Raw genomic sequence first — 23,111 nt, 5'->3', positions numbered from 1 at the left:
GCCCCGTCCCTGCTGCTGGCCCCGGGTGCGAGTCCCTCTAAACGAGGCCTCTGACGATACAATGAGCCGAGGTGAGGCCTGTTCCAACAGCCCACGACCATGTCTTTATAACACGAGGAAATGTGGACAGACGGCAAGTGGACGGGGAGAAGGCACCAGCCACCCCAGACGCTGCAGATGGCAGGAGAGCGGTCACTCGGGAGGGTACCCTTTTCAGCTTCTAAGGTATTGGAATGGCTAGGAGGAAATGCCTAAATCTGTTGAACTGCAACCCAGTGGCCTCGATTCTTTTTTAACTATGCAGCTTACATGGTGTGACTGTGTGATTGTGAAAACCTTGTGGCTCACACTCCCTTTATCCAAGGTACGGACAGTTGGGTAGAAAAATGGGGACAAAAATGAAATGAATGATAGGGAGGGATGCAGGGGTATGGAATGTTTGGGGTGTTCTTCACTTGTATTATTTATCTATTTATTTATTTAGGAGTAAGGAAAATGTTCAAAAGTTGATTGTGGTAATGAATGCACAACTATATGATGGTCCCGTGATCAGCTGATTGTACACGGTAGATGATGGTAGGGTATGTGAAAACTGAACTGGAAAGAAAACCTGGAAAAAAAAAAAAGGTTCTTGCCCTGTGGTCATTTTTTGTTTATTTCTATTTTAAAAATAAATGATAGACTTGAAGTGCCAGAGCGTATGTGATGAGACGTCTCCTTTCCTGGAAGGTGCTGCTGCGCGGCGGGGGGAGCCGAGGCCCTGTTCTGCGCCGTCCGAGCGGGAATGAGCCGGAGCTGTGCGGCGCCCAGGACGTCGCCAGGGACCTGGGTGGGGGTCAGGCCGAGAGCGAGTCGAGGCTCCCGCACCGGCTCCCCAGAGGCCAGGGGAGTTAGGAAAGAGGGAGACATGTGGGGCGGGGAAAGCAGGCTTGGCGGGGGCGGAAGGGAAGAAGGCAGAGGGGGCCAGCAGGAGTCATTTCCCCACCCTGACTGGAACAGAGAGGACCAAGGCCCCCAGGGGCTGGCACGCTGGGTGACAGGAGGTCAGGGCTGCCCTGCCTTGGCCACGCACGGTGGTGTCTGGGGACAAGGGTCATCCAGTGCCCTGGAAGCCCCTGCAGCAGAGAATGCCCCAGCCCCCAGTGTCACCTGGGTGAGCCGAGGTGCAAAATCCCAGGTGCAGAGGGGTGTGGGGCCGGGGGCCAGGAGGGAGAGGGGAGGGCAGGGGTGCCCAGACCGGGTCCCCTTCGTCATGCTGAGAAGAGTCTGTCTTCTGACACAGTGATGCCGGCTCCCCCAGGGAGGCCTGTATGAACTGGAAGGACCGGCCGGGCCTTTCTAGAACACTCCTTGTCTCCCAGGCTAGGCAGGTGTGCTGGCTTCCTACCCTACTGCCCAAGGACAGACAGACCCCACCTCACCGGCCTTACTGAGAAGTTTTAGAACAAATTCCCTCAGAACCTGCAAAAAACATAAACTCGAGGAGCCAGGGGCTAAAAGCACACGTGCGGGCGGGGACAGGGCTGGGAGGAGGGGACCGTGCCCTAGCAGCCTTCTGATTAGCTCCTGCGTGTCTCACTCTGATAAAATTTTTTTTTTTTACCTGACAGATGTTTGCCCCGCTCAGGCTGATGTTTACATAGTTTTCCCAAATCTGTCCAGGGAGATAGCAAAATGTGTCTGGCGTGGCTTGTTGGGTGGCCCCGGGATTGGAGTTTGCCCTCGCAGCCAGGACCTGAAGGGCCTGAGGGTCCGTCTGCATTTCTGAATCTGTGCCGGGCGCCTGGGTCTTCCTGACAAGCAGCTTCGACACAGACATCACGGTCCCTGAAACACAACAGATCTGGGGGGTTAAACAAACAAACAAAAAAAACAGGAAGCCAGAGCTCTAAAAACCATTTAATTTCAGTCTGAAGAAATTCAACAATCGTACGTGAAGAAGACTTTTGGAAAAGATTAGCCAACAGAAGCATGTATGAAAATCCTTCCTGATGATGGACTCACTCCCCTTGGGTCATTCCGTTTCCACCAAACCTCAAAGATGCTTTTCATCTCCAGGAACATCACATACATTCATAGGAGACAATGGCTCTTGCTGGTAATCGACACAGACTGGGGAAACTGAGGCCCATGCCAAGCCTGGGCCGTGGGCAGTGCACTTGGGGGTCTGGGCTTTCCCTGCGGAGATGGGCGACCACCCGTCCGGGCTGTGCTGGTGACTCCCCTGCCTCCGAGGAAGTCCAGAGTGGGACCAGGTGCCGACAGGCGCATGTCCGAGCTGCAGCCACGTGGCACCAGCACACTCTCCTCCGCCCGGAGTCAGGAAGGACCCACCTCCCGGGGAGATCCACCTGCTTGGACGCAGTGGAAACACAGCTCCGGATCCCCGCCTCCTGCAGCCCCAGGCCCGGGGGGCTCCTCGGGGCCTCCCCCCCTGCTCCAGAGGAACCTCGGGTATGACAGGACTGCTTTGACGTGGTGAGATCCGACAGGACGAGCACTGCCAGTGGCAAGGCCCCCCAAGTGTGACATCGTCGCCTTGCGGTCATCCTGCTGACCGCGGTCGCCCTCACCGACTTCCGTCTCCTCAGACGTTAGCGTCTCAGGGCAGCACGACGCCCCGGTTTCCCACTACAGTGGACGTGGGCAAGTGAGGAAAGGATCAGAGACAAGGGTTCCTTCCCTGCACAAATCCGGGACACCTGGGTGGCGGACAGCTGCGTCATGGGGGAGGAGACAGAAGAGGCCACGATGCGGAGCGGACACTGCCGAGGCATAAAGACGCAGGCGGCGGGCAGGTGCTTTTGGGTCTGTCTCACGCCGGACTCTGAAAATTAACTTCAGCAACGTTCCTGCATCAACTTACAATAAATAATCCGCTGGTTTGTGGCTTTGACTTTTCAGAGAATTTCTACAACTGCATTCGAGGACCAAGCAAGTTCAAGTGAACAAGTGACCTTTCCGTGAGTGTCCTCCGAATGCCCAGGCCACGGGCCGTGTACGCCTCGGACACCGGAGGGACCCACCAGCCAGGGGAATGACCCCAACCCTTGTCCCGAGGATGGCCACACGAGCCTCGCCCAGGGTGCAGTGCTCGTTCCCTCCAGCGGCCTGCAGGTCCGGTGGCTGCTCCAAGGTGGGTGACGGCACGCTGGGATGCCATCACCGCCGCCCGGCCGACTCCCAGGACAGCAGTGGCCAGTTGGGCAGCAACAGCGGCCAGCAGCGGAGGACAGACCCTGCCCCAAACTCCCTTGGGGGCCTGCCCCGGGCCAGCGTGGCCTCCGTGAACACTGAACTCACTCGCCCATGTGCAGACTAGATGCAGAGAGGCCACTGAAAAAAATTTATTCTCAGTTCAGTCTCCTGCACAAGCAAACACGGCAAACACCAAAATGTAAGGAAGCAACTTGTCTTTGGTTCTACCTCTGACAGACATTTTTTTTTCCCCAGTCAAAAATACATGAGTGGCAGAGAATGTTCAGGAATGATCTTAAGAGGAACCACACAAAGGGAGAAAAACACAGAAAAACACAACGATGTCCCTGGGGCTCCATCATTATATCACACTCTTAAAAGTCCTGCCGGTTATTATTTGACAGCAGTGCTTATTAACATAAAAAAAAAGAACGTACATTTCATATTAAATTGTGAGTACAGTTCCAAGTAATGATATAAAATAAAATGCTATTTTGTCCTTTTAAAAAACTTTTCCAGGAGCTGTACTTTCCCAAAAGACAGCTGAGAGACTCCTGGCTACCGGGAGGTTAATAAAAGCGAGTCTTCACAAGTGTGGAAATAGGAAATCAAGATGCAGGGAGCCCAGAGATAAATCCAAAACCGAACCGCACACGTCCCCGGAGACCCGTTTTCCAGACGCTGTTCCCACATGGCGGGTGCAGGAGCCACCCACACTGCCGGGTTCTCATGGATGGCGCGGCCGAGACCCTCCCGCAGCCGACACGCCGGATTCCATCAAGGCTATGGGTTTCCTCAGCGTCGCCGCCGGTTCCTTTCTTCCAGCACCTGGTTATCAAAGATTTCTCTTTCCCTTCAGAAAACACAAGTTAATACTTTATTTTAGTAATTAATCATTTTGTTTTAAAGAGCATGAAGCATCAAATCATCCTTATGAACTGACCTCCCTTTTAAGAAACTTGCGTTAATAATGACTAAGCCGTCCCCCCGTCTCAGGAGCAGGTGCTGCCTCAGGAGAAAAGGAGGTGCAAACCAGGGACGTCAATTTTGAAGTCTGACCAAGCAAAACTCAACAACAGGCAAAATAAATGACATCACAAAACAGAAAAAGGCAAAACAGCCATTTTTATGACGACAATGGGGACAACACAAAACGCTTTACAGCACGGCCTTGTAGTGTGGAGGCCAAACAAAGTCAGGTTTACCCTCAACGACTCAAACATCACCAGAGGACCGGGACGAGGCGGAACATGACAGGACGGCTTCCAGCCACCGGCGGGGACGGGCCCTGGACACTGACCCACGACTGAAAGCCAACCGAGGACAAAGGCAAAACGTGGACGCCGCCCCTGATCCCACCACTGAGATCCTGGCCCCACAGCCAGCCCGTCTCTGAGCTCACAGCAGGTGTAAGCCATGAAGAGCCCGTAATGCCTTTTGAACAGCTTCTCTCAAAAGTAAAGCATTAAAATGAAGACACACAATCATCGGAGTGGAATGGTGAAAGTTTCAGAGGAGTTAGAAAGATGACAGCAGCGTGGCCCAGCAGCTGAGATGCCCCAGCTACGACCTCGTTCTCCTGGGACCGCCATCTTCCTCATTCCTACGTGAAGGGTGCCAGGCTAGACCACTAAAGATCCAGTGACAAAAATGCCAGGGTTCTCTTTCAAGAGGCCCTTCTTGTTCTGATAATTCTGCTGGGTCAAAACTCCTGTCAACAAAGCCAAATCTCATCTTCCTTGGGCGGTTTGGCAGGAAGCCCTGCTGACGTATGGCTGTCCAGACACCCCCGAGGCCCAACGCACGGCCCCGTGCGGCTGGCAGCCCCCTCTGCTCCTGGCCTGCGGGGGCTTTGGCAGGTCAGAGCCTCTCCGCCCTCCTGCCGGTCAGCCCTGGCTGCAGACCCTCTCCTCGGGCTCAAGTTGAGTCTTCAGCCTGTCACTGCCACGCGGGCCCTGCCTGGTTCCCAGCAAGGCCTGGCAACACGCCCAGGGCTGGGATTAGGGGCTTTGGGGGCCAAAAATCCAAGGGTGGCTAAATACACTGAAGGAAAGAAACATCTTGATCACAGCTTTACTCTGGCCAGTTAGACATCACCCAGGGACAACCAGGGCTGCTAATCTCGCTGTATTTTCTCAATCAACCATGGGGTTGGGGCGAGCAGGAGAGAAAGTTCGAAACACACATCAGCCACTGCAACGAGAGATTAAAAGCAGTCCCAGCCCCAGCTCGCATCCAGGGCCAGCTCTGTGTCACTCCTGTGGGAGGCAGGTCCCCACGGGCGGATTTCCCATGGGCTGCCAAGCGAGAGGCCCCAGATGCGTGTCCAGCTCTGCCCACTGGCAACCAGCCGCGGCGCATGGGTCCACTGCGCAAACCCGGGGAAGAGGAAGCCTGCCACATGGCGACAGCTCTGCCATGTGCTGCTGTGTGTTCTTAAGCTTATGCACTAAGTGTACCAGCCAAGAGGGGAGAGTGGTCAAGGCCACTGCCGTGTGTGGAAGTAAAAGCCTTTTAGGGAAATTGCAAAATGGTTTCAAAACAGCCTACCGGTAGCTGAGCAAGGGTCCTTTTATGTACTTCTCTTCGGCTGTCTTGTAATCGACTGCATCGACTGCAGAAATCGCACAGATGATGGCCTGCAAAAGGGCATGGGGACTTAACAAAGGGGAGCGGGAAGCACGACCCCGACGAAAGGCACGTTTCTCTCTGAGAAACCGGTCGTTAGCCCAACACAATCACATGCTTATTTCTAGACATCTCCTGGTTTATGGTTCAAAAACCATGTAACCCATGAAATCTCTGCTTGTAAGCAAAGCACTGAATTACATCACTAACACGATCTTTTGGACTCGAGATGAACGTTCAAGTCACCGAAAGCAGAGATTAAAGGGCAGGACCCATAACCCTCAAATGCAGTGTTTAGAATTTTTAAATTTATGGTAAAAATATAAAAAATGCCACAGGGATAATTTGAATGCTCAATAGATGTTTGATACCAAGGAAGCAGTGTTCGTGTTTTTTAGCCAAAGTAGAACCGTGGTCAAGTTAGAAATTTTCTCAGGCCTCTGGCTTACGGAAGGTCTGCCCACAGGCGCTGCTTGCCTCGGGGCCAACTGTTCTCTGGGGGCCTCTGAGCAGCGTCCCTGGTCCCCAGCCACTGAGGGCAGGAGCCCCCACCCCTGCTTGACAACCCCAAGTGTACCCAGACATCGCCAGGGTCCCCGGGGGGCAGAATCCCCTGCTGGTGGAAACCAGTTACAGAGGAAGAAGGAAGGGAGGGAGGGGTGGCGCGTGCTCCTGCTGGTGGCGGGTGGGCACGTTATGGTTCACCAAGCCATTTTCTTTTTGCCTATATTTGAAAATTTCCACAATTATGACGTGAGAAATTTTTGAGTTTGCAAACAGATACCCTAAGGTGCCCTCTCTTAAATTCCAAATACCATATGAACTTAAAAACGCTGTTTGTCCCACGCCAGGTCCTGATCCCCAGCTGGTTACGATTATACTCGAGTGCGTTTAGGAACGTTACCGTCTACACAAGGACGGAGCATGTGCAGCTCATTCTCCCGGCCATTGATGATGGCATCCGAGTGCACCAGGGCCCGTTCAACTGCCCACGAAAAGGCCGAGGGACGCAGAGGCTGAGCGGCGAGAGCCGGGCCACAGGCCGCAGCAGCCCCTGGTACAGTTCTAGAAGGACATCCAGCACCCAAGGGCCAAGCCCCCATGGCCAGCGCGAATGCGGTGCAAGCCCGAGTGCTGCGGCCCCTCCCCAAGCCCCCAGCAGACCCCAACCACCTCGGCAGCTCACCTCGGGCAGCAGCACGTCCAGGATGAATCTTATCCTGTCGCCGTTTATCCGCGTCAGCATCCTGCTGTCCATTTCCCGGTAGACTCCCTGCAGATACTTCACCACACGGTCCAGCTGCTCCTCGTCCTCCAGGTATGTTTCCACGCATGTCACGTAGTGGCTCGAGTTCAGGAAGGTCTTCAGCCACCTGGACGGCTTCCTCCTCCTCAGGATCGCCCGGAGATGGCTCTCAGCGCCCTTGGCCTTCACGATGTACTCCACCAGCTTCTGGTTGGCCCGGTCCCGTGCGGCCCGGGAGCGGTCGGGGAGGATTCTCCTGCAGGGCCGTCTCCCCCTCCCACGAGGGGACCCCTTCACGGGCTCCTCAGGGACCCTCTTGCTCAGCTGGGGAAACGTAGTCCCCAAGACATCCTGCTGGATCAGCTTCCTCACGGGGTAACCTGAAAGTGAGCATGGGCCTGTGGGCTCCACCGGGGAGGGCGGGGGCTCTGCAGCCGGGGTTGGGGGATGAGGGAAGGGCTGTTGCCTTTGGCAGGGACACACAGGGCTCTGCAGGAGCCACCGGCCGTGAGCCGCGGGGAGGCAGGGCCGTGGCTGAAGGGGTGCCTGATACCCAAGTTCTATAAAACACCAGTAAAGTGCACTTTCACGTTCCTAAAGAACACTCCCTCTGACAGGCCCTTGAACTGTCCCAGAGAGACCCCTCCTCATCCTGCTCTTCGACCATGAAGAGCAGAAAAGAGCCAGCAGCCCCTCGGCCCTGCTGAGGAATAAGCTGTTTATCCACCTCGGTTCCTCCAGCGACAGGAGGAACGGAATGTCACCGTCAGTAGCTAAAAATGCCTATCGATGACAGAAGCAGAGGACATGTGCTGTTTAAACATTTTAGTGTTTAGGCAACATCCTCGAAGTATGTGATTGTAAAATCCCTCACACTGACGGGGACTCGGGGCACTGAGGGCTTTGAAGCCCACCAGGCGGGTGGGTGTAGCCGTCCGGGTCCCCGTCCCCACTGCAGCCTCACCTGACGGGCAAATGGAGGCGCGGGGCGGGTGGGGGGCGGGGGTGAGGCGGGCAGGGTCACGCTGTGCGCCCAGGAAACCAGGAACAGGCTCGAGGAGGAGCACGAGAAGGAGCAGACTGTTATTTCTAAAGGACTGAAAGGAACATTATGCTTGCAGGGATTTACTTGTGGACTTACTGATTTTGGCAGCGTAATATTCCAGGAAAGAGCCGGCAAAAGAACCACAGCCTGTGGGAAGGGGAGAAAGACGTGTGGACATTAACAGGAGAGTCTCTAGATTGTTTTCTAGGTTCAACAGATCAAAAGCCTCATCTTTGGGGCTTTCTCATCCAAAACTGAACCAGACAACTCTTTCAAAGCTTTCCAAAGAGAGGGACGTAGCAGGGTATGGGGTACTGGCCCAATCACCCCCCAAAAAAACTCTCAGAGTTTGAAGTTGCAAGTCTTCAAGGGAAAACAGAAAAGTCAGGTCGTTTTCACTAACGCCACAGTTTAAAAGTTCCCCAGGCAGACCTCAGACGGACACCATCTCTCAGATTACGAGGAAAGCCTGTCTCCTGCCTGTGCCCAGCTCCCTGCCCGCCTGCCTGTCAAGGACGATTTGCAGATGGCTCTTCCAGCTGACGGGGACACTGGCCTCTGCTCTGCTGGAAGAGCCAAGCTGGGCGGGACCAGGAGCAGCTCTGCCCGCATGCAGCCGTGGCCGGGCTGCCCAGAGGACGCTTCAGAGCCCGTGCCGCCCCCGCCCTTGCTGGTGTCCATCCTCTGGCTCCATCCTCACTCACCCAGCCGGACCCTGTAGTCGGTGATGAGAGACATGCACCAGCCAATGGCCTGGCTGAAGGACTCCTTGGCTTCGTTCTGCAACAAGACCCGAGAGCAGGTCGTGAGTGCCAGGCGGAGGGCGGCCTAACCTGCCGGCGGGGTCCAGGAGCCATGCGACACAGCCCCGGACCCTGCCGTGTCCCACTCGAGGGGTACCCCCTTGAGGCTGCTGACCGCTCTGGGCCCCAGAGGGGACCGGCCCGTGTGCACTCGGGGCCGAGGGTCACTGACACCCTCAAGTATGCCTGGATTTCAAGCAGACGGAGAGCAGTTAGAAAGCCTTCTGAAATCAGCCATCCTGAGAGCACGGCCACAGCAGCCTGCCTGTCGTGAAAATGGGGCTGAGTCAGCCTAGAGAAAGCAATGACCTTGGCAGGGAGGGAGCTCGGCTCGCCAGGGGCAGGACCCGATGAGCTGCCCCTTCTGCGGGGCGAGGTCAGCAGTGTGAAGATGACTGTGACCCTCTCCCGGCTCTACCCGCCCCCTGCCCCCAGCCCCCCTCCCCAGCCGTCACAGTGCCAGGCAGGCTCTCCAGGGCCTGGTGCAGGGACAGCTCACGGCACATGCAGTGCTGTCAGGTGGGAGCACAGTGGGTGCTCTGGGATGGAACGGGGCCTGGGGCCTGTCACGTCAGTCTGGGCCCATCAAGCAGAAGACGAGCCACATAGACCCAAATGTGGACGGCAAATGGGCAGCTCCTCAAAAGGGGGAGAGGCAGAGCCCTCTGCCACGCGCCACAAGGCTGTAACACCCCATGATGCCACCTCCACAAATCCCGGGATCCAGAGCTCAACTAAGAAGGGACGTCCTGAGACGACACTCACCGCAACTGAAACAACCAGTATCTCAATGCTCCCCGGGCACATGATTTCACCAGGATTTAAACCACATTACCCGGGAAAGGGGGTCGGCTGTGGGCCCTCTCAAAGCATGCTGGGTAACCAGCCAAGAGGACAACACACGGTTTTCTTATAACCCGTTCTGGGGATAATAAAGCACGGACCTAAAAGTGAGAAGATGCCTCCTCCTCTTTTTTGCCCCACGCACACCATTTTGGAAAGCTGTTTAGACTCCTGAGGTTGAAACTGCCCTTTTGTAAACAGGGGCAAGGTTGGCAAGCCCCAAACGTGGGACAACTGGGTCCCGCGTGCTCCTTTATCTGGGTTTCAGAAACATGGCACACTCCCGTGGCCACAGCTCCCAGCCCCCTCCGAGCCAGCGCTGGCTGCCGGACACTGTGACTGCAAACTGGGTGCCCAGCAGCTGGCCACGGGCGTCAAGTTGCCGGCAACAAACTTGCACAGACAAGCAGACATGGAATGGGGCTGACCATCTTAAAGAAATGCCCAAGTATTAAAGGAAGGTGTGAGGGCATTTGGGTGTCAACCTTTCCAAGGGTTAAATATTGGGGGAAAAAAAGAAAAAAAAAGGCACCCAACCCCTCGGCTCTCCGTCCCACTGTTTTGGAAAGTTGGTAAGTCAAAAAACGAGCCGTGCCCGGGTGGCAACGGACAATGCCTTTGAACAGGGCAGACACCCTGGACCACTGACACAGCACGTGGTAAGATGCCGATGCATCCTCGGGAGAGCTGGACCCATCCAGAGCACGGGAGAGTGCTTTCCGGAGAGCTGCCTTCTGTGTGACCTCTGTCTAGGGAGGGGTCCCCAACTTCAAGGGGCCCCTGGCCTGAACACAGTCAGCAGTGGGCAGAGCCAGCAGCCCCTGAGCTCCCCTGGGCAAGCTGCCCTGCTCACCAGCCCCTCCATTTCCTCACCTGTAACACGGGGGAAAGAGGGCCGACAATTCCCCAGGGTGGTTGTGAGAACTTGGTGCAGTGATCCCCAAAAGGAGGCGCCCAGAGCCGGGCATGGGACACACTCTCAGTCAGCGTGGCCGGCCGTAACCGTTACTTCCCACGGTCATTTATACGAGGGCACCCACGCCCTGGATGTCAAGAACTATATACAAGGACAAATGTACGAGTCACAAAGTAAACCGTTTAAAGAAACAAGCACAAATAATAGTCCACCTACCAGAAGCATCTGTTTCTCTTTACAATCAAAGTGCTTTAATCTTCTAAGAGACACCGTGATACTTGATGAAGCAGAAAGAAGTAAAAGTTAAAAATGAATGAACTTCATCGAATCAGCTAAAAAAAATTTTCCCTTCTTCCGATAAAAACAAGAGAGGGCCGCTGGAGCCTCACCAGGCACCAGCTTCTTTATCAGGCGCTCACGGGCTTTTCCACGGCTGCCAAGAAGCCGCCAGGAGCTGGGGGTGCCTGAGGGGACGGGGCAAGCTCAGAAGACGTGGACTGTGCCCGTGGGGGGGACAGACAGCGGGAAGGGGCAGCCCCCGCACCCTCTTGGCTGGAGCTGTGGTCTTTCTTTACCCTGCACCCCCAGCCGCCAGCGGGAGGCAGCGGTGCTCCAGAAGTACCGGAGGGTCAAAAAACCGAGAGCTCAGGGGTGCCTGGGCACCCCGAGGGGAACACATCCATCCATTTCCATCCCACGGTGAAGGATGGTCAAAAAGGACTGGTGTCTGATAAAAACACGGCTAGACAAAATTTAGAAAGCGAATGGCTTATCTGTGACCCACAAAAGCTTCTGACCAAAACCTGGTGAGAGGGAGGCGCTGGACACGCCTGCACAAAGGCCTTCGTCCCAGCCAGTTACCCAGCGGCAAGGCCCCGGCTGGAGCAGGGACGCTCCCTCGCAGCCCTGCACTGACACGGTTTGTTAGTTTGGGGAACGGGGGGATTCAGCAAGTGATTCAGCCGCTTTTCAAGGTCAGCACGTTGGGCACTAGAAACTGGAAGGTCTAACCAGTTCCTCTAAATACGGTGTTTGGGTTATTCTTCCGGGCAGATCCGAATCACAAGAAGGGTTAATTACGAACGGGCCACTCTCAGGCTTGGCCGAGGGGCCTCTGGTCGGCTCCCCTCCATCACTGGCATCCGTCCGAGAGACGGCAGATCTTCACCTGGAAACTGAGACACGGGGCCATGGACAGAAAGCAAAGAGCGGTGTGCTTTATTTACCCTCTCCCTTTTGGATTCATGTCCCCTTCGATAAAGAGCACACTCGCTTTCTTATCTCGTCGTAGGATGCTTTTGACCTGTTGGCAAATTCAAGAAAAAAAAACATCAAGAACAAAGAGCTCAAGGACAAGACACTTCCCCGACATCACCCCAGTTAGCTTTATGGCAAACAATGGGTGCACACGAGGACCGTCACCGACACCGGGGTGGTCCAGGCCGTCTACGGCAGGCAAGTCCCCAGAAATCGCTGCTTCTGCTCCGTGGTTTTACACCTGAGCAGAAGCAGGCAGTTCCGGTCTGTTCTGTTTAATAAAAGGAACAGCACCTGCTTTTGCACATCATCCTGGTCGACTCTCCCACTGGCTTAGCCGGACAGGTTTATTCTCCTTTTTTGATGAGCAAGGTGAGCTCAGAAAGGTTCAGGAACACGCCAAGGTCACGCAGTCATGGATTTGCTCCGCGCTGACCTGACTCTAATTTAGTCTTTTCCCACAGCTGCCGGCCACACGGGGTCATCTGGAGAATGTGAAGGTGCCCCCCACCCCTGCTTTCTCAAACCCACACAGCAAGGTCAGCTGCTGCATCTTATGCCCCTTGAGTCCAACACATCAGTTACCCGTTAGCCCGGCAGGGACCCCAGGAACTGACGGAAATGAGGAAAGGGCTAGAAGGGTGTGGGAGGATGGGTGCTAACTGCAGGGCAGGGAGACGGGATGCCTGCTGGGGAGCTCATGCCTAAGGTGGGGGGGATCAGAGAAGGGCCTCGGTGGACTCAGCCTCCCTAATGGCTGCATCCAGAGGCTGCCCCAAATCCCCAGTGGGTGCCTCATCATCCCCAGTTTATCTAGAAATCTGTTTAAGGCACACGGTTTATGTAGAAAAAATACTTTAATACTATTTTTCCTATAACTGTATGCAAAGAGGCATTGGTGATAAGTGAGATTAGATCTATTAAAAACAACAAAAAAGCTTCTCCTGACTATTGCAAGTCAAACACCTTTTAGATTTAAACTTCGCTGTCTCTTAATGAAATTAAAGAAATACAGCTAGAAAAAATCAGAATGCTGCGTATGACAGAGGAGATAAAGGGAGGACAACAAAGGGGAGAAGATGAGAGAGAGAGAGGCCTAACAAGTTGGGACAGTGGCGTTGCTGAAAATAACATTCAAATTAACAATCTGCACCTTCTAGACATAAAGAAGAGCCAAAAATCTGGCTTCATTTAAGCTCATCAACGACACTGTTCAACTCTGAGAGGATTTTAAATATGTTTTCATACAAACAACTAACCCCTACCATACGGCCTAAATTAATAAGGTCTAATGGGAAAAAGTTTGAAATGCATAGTATTTAAGAGGAGCAAATTGCTGACATTTTTTCCCAACAGGGTTTTTCTAAGCCTGCTCGGTAAAAACATCACCTCTCCACCTTACAATAAATTGTGCCGAACTGATGAGTTTTCACTTTCACTTAGTTAAATGTGTCTTGTTTATAAACCTGCCAATTTTTCCCAATATTAATGAAATAATGAAAACATTTTGCCCAGATCAAATTATCGAAAACTCAGGACGAGTGAATAAAAATTCCCGGGTCTTTACTGAACTTCTTCTAGAAGACAGAAGAGGTTGTTCTTACCACAGCTGGCCAGAAGGGGTATTTTTGGTATTTAAGCCAGACTAGCATTCCTACTTCAAACGAACGTGGTTCTAGAATTAAAAGAAAAGGAAAAAAAAAAAGAAAGAAAAACAAAAAGAATAGACAAGTCAAATCCATATCAAGCACCAAGTGCAACAGCTTGAGAAAACATGACTGTGAAACGGTTTATACTTGATGGGAATGTAACTCATTCAGTAAGGTTCATAAGTCAAGTCTCCTAAGTCTAACTGCCAATTATGACAATGTGAAAAAGGGGCACTCATTAAGGGCGTGTGGGACCCTGTTAATTTTTCAGCGTGTCCTGGTTTTGGAAGATGTTAACATGTGGGAAGCTGGCTGGGGACAGTGGGAGTCCATGTACCATCTCGGCAACTTTTCTGTATAATTTAAATTATTTCAAAATAAAATATTTTTTAAAAAGTGATATAAAATCAGAAATGAACACTAAAGACTCAGATAGAAGAACTTAAATTCTAAGAAGCTTATCTGTCTGAGAAACTTGAGTCTTAAAAAAAAACAATTTAAACGATTATGTATTATCTTCAAAACTATTTTTGAAGAAAATTTAGACTTTTTACCAAAAAACACCAGAATGAGTAAATAATTTAAAAAATCAAGTAACAAAAAAACTAGGAAACAGACACAGAGAACAAAGATTCTATCAGTTTAGACACTTCTACAGAAGAAAGAAAAAATTCAACTATACAAAAAATCAAAAGGTCTGTAAAGCAAAAAACGAGACCAAACAAAAGGGAGGCAGGCTGGGGAGAATGCCAGCCTCCGAAACGAGGAGGGGGTGCACCCACCCGAGTGCCGGTGAACACTCAGGACATTCCGCTGTGCAAGACACACCACACCAAACGGAGGAAAAACAGCTCACGCCAAAAGAGCCGGCTGGGGGGTGGCTGGAGAGGACAATCCTCAGGGCCGGGAAACCTGCCCTTGGAGCAGATCGGCCAAAACGCTCTCCTAGAACACGATGCGTGCACCCAGCACCCACCACAACGAGACAGCCAAGACAGCGAACGGCTGAGGGTGTGGTGGGGGTGGCTTTTCACCCACCCTTAGTAAATAATAACTAGTTGCCACTAAGAATAATTGGAAAACCATGTGGAAATGTAAAAACGTCTGGGTTATCAAGCAATAGAAGGGGAGAATGTGAAATTCTAAGTACACTGTAGCATGGTGGGAAAGCACCCGTGGTCTGGGGAGAAAAGAACCATTTAACGGTTCTTTGCACACATGTCCCCAGATGCGGATGGACACGGACAACAGAGGACACCTGCCCAGCTGCAGACAGGGCTCGGGCAACATCACACAAACACCGTGGGGGGCTGGGTGCAGGCCCAGGGGCCACACCCTGTCAATCTATGATGATCTCAACATAAAAAGGTAAAAAAAATAAAAATAAAAATAAAAAGCAAGACTAGATTATGTTGAGATGAAAATATGTGAGTCTAGATGACTTAGTTCATGAAACAAACCAACCTGCCATTCGCTGCTGGTTTGAAATCTTTGTGTGCATTTGTAGCTAACCCCGTCCACACATCAAGTGGAACATTTTTTCCTCTGGTGAACACAGGTCCTTATGGGCGGGGCGGGGGAGGGCTGCTCCCGTGGGCGCAGTTGCAGCCTCGCTGGATGGACACACGGCCACCGCCGATAGAGATGGGCCTTGCGGTGCCACCCTACAGGCAGCTCTGACCCGCTCTTCACCTAGCTCGGTTCCTTCCCACTGAAGGGAGGAGGAGATGGGCTCGAGGTAAATTAAAGCTGCCATGTTCCAGGGGGGGTCGAAGGGTCTGTCCTCCCTTTGCATCGGTTTTCCTCACGCTACAGGACTGAAAACAGGAGGCCTCAGCCTCCTTCGGAGTCTCCGACGAGGTTTCCACCCCAGCCAGCCTCTTTCGAGAATCCCACTCGGCCTGAAGCACGCCCTACCCATCCCTTACCGTGGTATAAAAGGATCCTTGGTGGCTCTTCCTCATCCTCATCTTCCTCCAGGATAGAATTTATGGAATTGAAATCCATGGACTCTCCGGAAGACAGACGGTCTGTCAACAACGTTAGAGCAGACTTTCATTGTCAGGCACTGTCGTGGTGACTCATCCCACAAAAATATTTTGTGATACAAGACCATCAATACAAAAGACAAGATTCTGTGTTAAGCAGAACTTCACACTGACAAATGTGAGAGGGTGTTTCAATTAAAGTACATTTTAAAGAGGAATTTTTTTAAAAAAGAGAGCGAGAGAAAATGCCTCTCGCTTCATAAATGCAAGGCAAGCCTGAGAAACTGCGATCTAAAATGCAGGAAGTGGAATGAATTCCAGGTGGGAATTCCTCATGTCCCAGTGTGGTTCAGTCCTCCTCGGCCTCGAGCTCCGGATGGAAAACGGAGCAGGGCACCGGAAACCAGGAGGCACCCAGGGGGCAGGGCAGGGGTGCAGGCACTATCTCTTCTAAAATGGCGAAGAGGTACACTCCTTCCCTGCAGCTTTCAGATGTGCTGAGGTGATGGCCTCCAAAAGAAGTTTAGGAGAAAGACAGAAACCTACACGCTAAGGGTGCAGAGAATGGATTTCAAGATACCTAACTTTGCAGTAATTAAAATTTCTGAATTAGCATTTCAAAAAGAAGTCAGATGAGCAACGTTAAAATGAGGAAAATCACAGGGCATGACTGCAACCATGAAAAAATATATCTGCACAGGCATTCTTAAAAAGCCAGGAGCCTTTCAAGTAAGATAATCTGCTGAGATTCCTGCCCACTGAAATGGGAATGCGTTACTGCTTCTGCAACAGTTACAAATAAGAGTTAATCCTTGGGGAGCAGCCGCGACACCGTCACAGCCACCAGGCTTCCAGGGGCCTCCGTCACACGATCACACACAGCCATCCCGCCACACTCCACCCAGGCCCCCACTCAGCACCCTCTGGTTCAAAACAGAAATAAAAACACACAAATCCTGGGGAGAAGTTGACGTGATTATAGCCCAAAGAGAGAGACAGAAAAAGAGGGATCAGGGCAGCTCTGCTCCACATCTATTTTAGTAGTGATCTCCTTAAGAGCTGATCAACAATACACAAGGGCCTCTCTCCAGAACCGGCAGCGGAGACCCTAACTCCACCCTCGGCGTTCCCGGGCACTGCAGCGCGACTCTCCACTGAGACACTTTTACCTTCCTCCGCCTTCTCAGAATCCGGGAGACGAAAGCTCCCCATTTTGTCCACAGGAGCGTGTGGAAGGGGCAGGTCGCATTTAGAGGCACTGCGCAAGGTCATGTGCCCCCTGGGCCCCCGGCTGGGGGACCGCGCTGCCCCCGTGGGTAATCCCGAGGCAGGCGCGCTCTGGCGGCTCTCCGGGCACCGCCTCTTGGCGGGGCATCCTCCAGCACCTCGGCAGGCCCCGCGGGGACGGGCCCTGGTCCCCTGGCAGGCGTCATCCGCCCTCTTCCGCCAGGGCAGGAGCACGGCAAGGCCACCGGCTGGCCGGACGGGGTGGTCCCCTCGGGCCTGCCCGCCTGTACCCTCCTGTCCGGCTGCGGGAGGCGAAGGCAGAGCTGTTGGGCCCCCTGTCTTTTTCTCCTTCTCTATCTCAGGAGCTCCCTCTGAGAGTGAGGGCACATTCTCGCACAAGCTGGACTTCTCTGCTGAATGTCTTTCCTTTTTACTTGGGTTTCTCCAGTTTTTCTGGAGTGTTCTCGAACGACCTCTGGTTGAAGAAACCAGAAGGGCTCGAGGGCTGTCCCTCTTCCCCAGCACCCTCCTCAGGTCCGCTCTGCACCTGAGACCCTTCGTACGAGTCAGCGAACGGGATGCGCTTTGCCGTCCACTCTCACTGCCCTCCAGTCCAGGACTGTCCGATGGGTCCTCACGGCAGAAAGCGGACAAGTTAGAAACGCAGGGCGAGGAAGCTGGCTCTGCAGGCTTCTGGCTTTGAGATGGGGCCGCCGTTTCTTCTCCCGAAGAGCTTCCCTGACTCAAGCTGGTTGTCTCGTTCAAAACATCCAGGGCCACTCGCAGCGACCGTCTGTAGGCCAGTTCCTCCAGGGGTGCAGCGGGAACTTCCTTCTGTGAGGCTGCAAGGACGGAAAAGAAACAACGCCGGGTTACGTCTAGACACGAGCACCCCATCACGTCACGGATTTAAAAGCATGGCTGCTGTAATCGTCTTGATTGCTGCTTCTCTCACCTAAATGAGTGAAAAGGAGAAATGACATTTCTCACCTACATTTTCCCAAAAGGGGGACAAGGCTACAAAACAATAGCTGCTTGCTCAGGGCTGCCAGCCTTCGCTTTTTTGAGGAAGAAAAAAAAAAAAAAAACAAAACACAAATGTACTAACCTTAACCTCACTGGTTAAAAAGACAAATTCCTGCCACTTCCAAAACAATACCACAAATAAAATGTATTCAAATGTTTTGCAAATCCTCTCTCAGCCTTACAATTTCAAATTCAATCCAATGCCAACTGAAGAAAGAACTCTGCTGGAAATGTATTCTTACTTGGGAAGAGAGGGCAAGAAATAGCTGATTAAAAGGACTCCTTATGGGTTGAGAAATCGTCCATACATCTACAGAAGGGCATTTCAAATTCCAGCCCAACCGCTGTCCTGCCATAGTTTTATTTATTCATTCCGCCATACAGATATGGTGCTATTTATCCGAACGAGGTGATGGATGCAATATCACAACCCAGCAGGCATAATACCTCAATCAAAACAGTATTTCTCCCCGTTTCATACTAAAGGCACCCACAAACAGCAGGTCCCGGACACGATCTGAACAATGAGGACGGCTTTCAGGAGACAGACGTCAGCACAACCTGAGGGATGTGACAGGAGGAATTCTGGGCAATCTTTACACAAAACAAGTTATTCTTTGCAAATGGAATAAACACTCCCACTTTGAGGGGAGAAAATTTTTTTTTTTTTTGGTTTGAGTTTGCTTAGCTCCGACTATGTATGCACATAGTCGCTGATCTGTCTGCTGGTTGCGTGTGTACGTGACAAGCCCCTGGCCCAGCTGGGTTTAAGTGTTTCTCACCCGTAAAATACAAAAGGGGCAGTGGGTGGATGGAGAGGCTTGCCAAGGAGGAATGAGGAGAGGTGGGGGTGCCCGTTTCCCACCCGCCTCGCCCCTACCACGACAGCCCCTCGGACAGCGGGCAACCACCAGTGCAGACGGGGGTGACACCGTCCTTTCTCCCCTGGGTTCGGGTCTGGAATTTTAAACACAAAACCAGGTGTTTCTCAAACCTGAGGCAGACAGGAAGCCGGCCGAGCCAGCCCAGCCAGCCACACAGCCATTTCCCAGTCCTACTGCGGAACGAGCAAAGGAAAAATGACTTTTCCCCTCTCTCCAGGGAAGAACTCATTCTGTGTCTTCTAGACACCAAAGGCCATGGACACAACCAAGAAACACACCGCTGGCCATTCAGGGGGTCAAGAATAGGATCTGCTCTGGGAGCAAATTCTGAGACTGTTCAAGAGGATAGATCCATTTTTTTCTCCTTTTTCAGCTCAGGGAATTCACAATCCCTGGTATAAAGGGAAAAAATGGTGAACGGGATAAATTTTGACCTAGAGTCTTTATATTCTCCTAAAGCCTCTCTCTTACTTTAAAACTTAATGGTTTCTTGGGAAGATGTTCTTACCTAACAAAGAAGCGATGTCTTCGATTTGAGACTTCTTCAGGCTCTTGACCTCCGTGCTTTTCACCTTCACTCTGTGGAGACAGAAACGACGTTACACGCCACTGGCCAAGGCCACGGGGACATCTTCAAGCATGTTTTCCTTTTAGGTGACAAAGGAATTAAATTCATTTCCCTCCTTCTCAACCTTCCATTTAGACCAAAACTCACAGCCAACCAGGAATCCACATGCCTGAGGTTAGAGGCAGCAAGGGCCCTGGTGAACGTGCTTTTTTCTTTTTTTCTCCTTTCAAGACAGAGAAGGTTGGCTGGGTTTAAGAGTAAAAATGAATTCAAATTGTGACTTTCATGAGGCAAATCCTACTTTCAACTGCACAAATAACTCCTTTGTTAGGTTTTCAGAGTGGATGATAATGTCACTAAAAGCTGTTTACAGCCCAGCAGGTGTGTTTTAGTTTTTAAAAGGATGTGCTTTCCTTTTAAACTCAAGTATTCAATTACTTTCCCAGCCGCAGGGAAAGTGTGAGCTGGGGACAAAACAAGCTTAGGAGGCAGCTCTGAAAATACAGCTCGCAGTGACGAGTGGGGCAGGGAGAGCCAGGGGACTTTCAACTATTGCTAAACTCGTTTTATGCCTCTGAGTTGGGGATTCTCCCGACAGACATGTCCACGCCAGTCCTGCACGATTGTGCATTTTTATCACCCCCGTTCTAGCCGTCCTCTACCTTTCTGCAACCATAATCAAGAGCAGGACAGTACAGAGCTGCCTTTCGAATGTTGAATAATAGCTTCTTCTTGAATGAAAAGCTCAAAAGTCATTTTTTTTTTGTCTTTTGATGAAAAAAAAGACACACAGATTTGTGGGGATGATATACCCCCATTTTAAACCCACAGAAAGTTCACCCCAGGCGTAGAATTTCTATTTATTCAACTTCTCTAGTGCTGTCTTTGTAGTTCTCACAGATCCTCTCGTATATATTTTTCAGTCTCCAAACTGACATAAAATAAAAACAGCTGTTCTCAAAATGAGCACTAACAGGTTAATAACAGAGATGATGACCAGAAATCACATACAGAAAAAAAAATACATATATACGGCATACAAAACCCACACTTAACTTTTCATCTAGAGAGAGTATTTGAACGTCTAGAAAAAATTCCTTTTTCCTCTTATTTTTTGTTGAAGTCTCCGTTCTGAACAAAACCTATGTTTAAAAAAAAAAAAAGAATTCCTTGTTAAGACAAAGAGAACGGCTGAAAAACTAAAAAGCAGTGGCAATATGCAAATATGGATGTATTTTAAGGGTGCTCAACCACAGGATTCCAGAGGTTTGGGGTCCAAGCCTCTTTATCTTGCAGACAGGGAAACCGAGGCCCAGGGGTCCGTGGCACCGCCTGGCTCCCAGGTCTCGGCCTGGCGTGCTTTCTACTGCCGAGCTGGAAGGCCGCTGCACAATTCAACGTTTATTTACTATCACAGGACTGCTAGCCAGCTATTTCCTGGAGTTACAGCCTCACGTGCCTTTTTATAGCTGACTTGGTTGTTCTGTTTTGTTTAAGTGTGGAAAAAAAGACATGTCCAGAAGCATAACCTCATAAGCTCCAGACCTAAACCCCACTAAACAGAGGAGGAAGGACTCGTGCCAACTGCTCTGGTTCCGTTACTCTGCCGAGGCCACTCCTAGGTGTCTCCCGATAGAGACTTTAACTTGTCACCCCCAAGCCACTCCTAATTCCTGAAATTACAGAACGGCTGTCACCTTTGCGGGCCATAATCGCGTTTTCCATCTGCAGAGGACATACTGGGCATCCATCATGACTGAGACGCATGTGGCGGGCGGCAGCGATTTGGCACGAACAAGGGCCGTGGAGGTCTGACGCCGGAGGTGCCCTGCAACAGAATGTGCACGGGGGTTTATGCCAGTCGGCGGCTGTCACCACGCGGGGGAAGCCCGGGGCAAGGTGGATGGCTCAATTCTGCAACCTGCAGCCACCCGACCGGAGCTCAGAAGCAAACCCAGGCGGCCTCGGGACCCAGGGGGGAGCCTGCATTATTATTATCATTGCTTTCCATAAACAATATACCATCAGTTGCCCTCTGGAAGCTTCCGCCTCAGTTATTTTTAAAAGGGTCCTGCATAACACATCCCTGAGCCATGGCGTGTCTGCCACCGAGGCTCAGAGGCGTTTTAAAGAGCCCAAGCTCACGACCTTCCCCTCCTGGGGGAGTTCATCGCTGACCACGGCGCAGAAATAAAATAAAATGAAATGAAATGTAATAAAATACCATGGGAGGCACACGGCGGCCGCGACGCCCCTCAAACGACAGGGGCAGCTGCAGGCCGCGCATGACACCGGGAACGGCTTCGGCGGGGTTTGGCTGCTGGCGGGAAGGCAGGCAGGTTTGGGGGGATCGGGGTGCAGAGGCCGGGAGGGAGGCCCCGGGGACGGCCGCCGCTTTCGGGGTGCGCCCCTCCCCCGCGGCTCCGGGCCGCGCCGCCCTTACCCCGGGCGCCTCCGCCGGGCCTGCCCCGGCGCCCCCGAGCCCGGGCGCGGAAGCCGCGGCGGCGACGACAACGGCCCTCACAGCCCGCAGCGCCAACCGCCGCGGCCGCCGCCGCCGCCCCGCGCTCACCGCCGCCACCTCAGCCGCCGCCGCCGCCTCCGACGCTCCCCGCGGGGCGCAGAGGGCGGGGCCGGCCTCGCGGCGCCGCCAAGCCCCGCCCCCGGGCCGCCGCCGACCAATGGGGCGCTCGCGCTCGCGCCGCGCCGCCGGCCCCGCCCCTGCGCCCCGCCCCTTCCGCCCGGGAGGGCGCGAAGCCCGCGATGGCGGCGAGGAGAGCGCGAGCGCGGCCTCCATCTTCCCGGCGCGGCTCCGGCCTGTGTGAGGGAAGTCGGCTTTTTTTTTAATTCAAAAGAGGGAAAAAAACACCCGAAAGCCCAGCGGCGGGTGCCCGCCCTGCCGCGCCGTCTCCTCTTTGTCCCCTCGGCCGCCGCTCCCGCCTTTGTCTTCCTGTCAGGCCGAGGCCCGCCCGGGGGCCCTTTGTCTCCCTCGGTGCCCCGGGGACTCCGGGGCTTGGCAGGCGGGGAGCCCGGGAGGAAGGTGCCTCGGGGTCCCCTCGCCCGCTCGCCCTCGGCCCGGCCTGCCTGTGCGCGGGGTCCCGGCCCCGCAGCCCGGCAGCGTCCTGGCGGGGAGGTTCGCATCTTTCCAGGGTCTCGGCGGCCCCGATCGGGTTCTCCGGCAGGAAGGAGAGCAGAGGCCGTGAATTAGCGCGTGCAGCCGGGGAGGCCTTCGGGATCGGGGCTCCCCCGGGCCGTCTTGATTTCCTTCCCTTGGTCCCCTCCGCCAGCCTCCGGGGCACCGGCCGCGAGCCTTCCCCGGCCACCCTGCCCCTCGGTTTCCGGGTTCCCGACTTCCGTGCACCAAGGCACGGCCCCCTCCCTTCCCTGGGTCTCCTCCGTGGCATCGCCTGATTTGGGGGGCTTGCGGGGTGACCTGACACCTCCATGGCGCCCTATAACCAGGCAGGGAGCGGCTTGCCCTGGCTTCAACTGGAGGTTGCAGCGCGGTGTGAAGAAGGTCACGGGATGACCGGGGTCTCCAGTACAGCCCCTTATGGCCTCATTAGGGTCTGGTTGCAGTTCAATCATCGCAGAAAATATAGATTCAGACTGGCTCATGAGGGGTGTGCGTGAGGCGTGCGTGTATGTTCATCTTTGATTTAGCTCACGGTTCAGTAACAAACTTAATGCATTTCTCACCCCTCATCAAATTAACGAGGATGAAAGACACGATGATGCCCGGCCCCGGTGTGGGGCACGCGATGGGCATGGACACACAGTGCTGCTGGAATTTGAACTGGTGCCTTTCCGAAAAGCAACGTGACATTACCTGT

At 53.2% G+C, this 23,111-nt stretch overlaps 1 protein-coding gene across 7 annotated transcripts; it reads right to left on the bottom strand.

Moving 5' to 3' along the window:
• Positions 1–1,879: 1,879 nt before the first annotated feature.
• On the bottom strand, positions 1,880–22,604 carry PWWP3A (PWWP domain containing 3A, DNA repair factor). Of its 7 annotated transcripts, none has more exons than XM_037823840.1 (15): positions 21,851–21,887; positions 21,503–21,595; positions 20,976–21,106; positions 20,335–20,420; positions 19,219–19,289; positions 16,743–17,642; positions 15,514–15,615; positions 13,541–13,611; positions 11,906–11,982; positions 10,896–10,956; positions 8,822–8,897; positions 8,214–8,264; positions 7,013–7,452; positions 5,749–5,837; positions 1,880–4,051 (listed from the first exon to the last, which is right to left on the bottom strand). In XM_037823840.1, the coding sequence occupies exons 3-15, from the start codon at positions 21,030–21,032 to the stop codon at positions 3,994–3,996; spliced, it is 2,139 nt and encodes a 712-aa protein (XP_037679768.1). In that variant the 5' UTR covers positions 21,033–21,106; positions 21,503–21,595; positions 21,851–21,887; the 3' UTR covers positions 1,880–3,993. The 7 variants fall into 7 exon arrangements, with proteins under 7 accessions (XP_037679768.1, XP_037679770.1, XP_037679769.1 ...); XM_037823842.1 differs by having other exon boundaries at positions 21,503–21,598; positions 21,851–21,866; XM_037823841.1 differs by lacking the exon at positions 21,851–21,887 and adding an exon at positions 21,722–21,781.
• Between the last annotated feature and the right edge of the window lie 507 nt (positions 22,605–23,111).

Source organism: Choloepus didactylus, assembly GCF_015220235.1.
Source record: "Choloepus didactylus isolate mChoDid1 chromosome 25 unlocalized genomic scaffold, mChoDid1.pri SUPER_25_unloc1, whole genome shotgun sequence".
NCBI lineage: Eukaryota > Metazoa > Chordata > Mammalia > Pilosa > Megalonychidae > Choloepus > Choloepus didactylus.
Note: the sequence above shows the minus strand (reverse complement) of the source record. Positions and strands in the feature narration are given on the sequence as shown.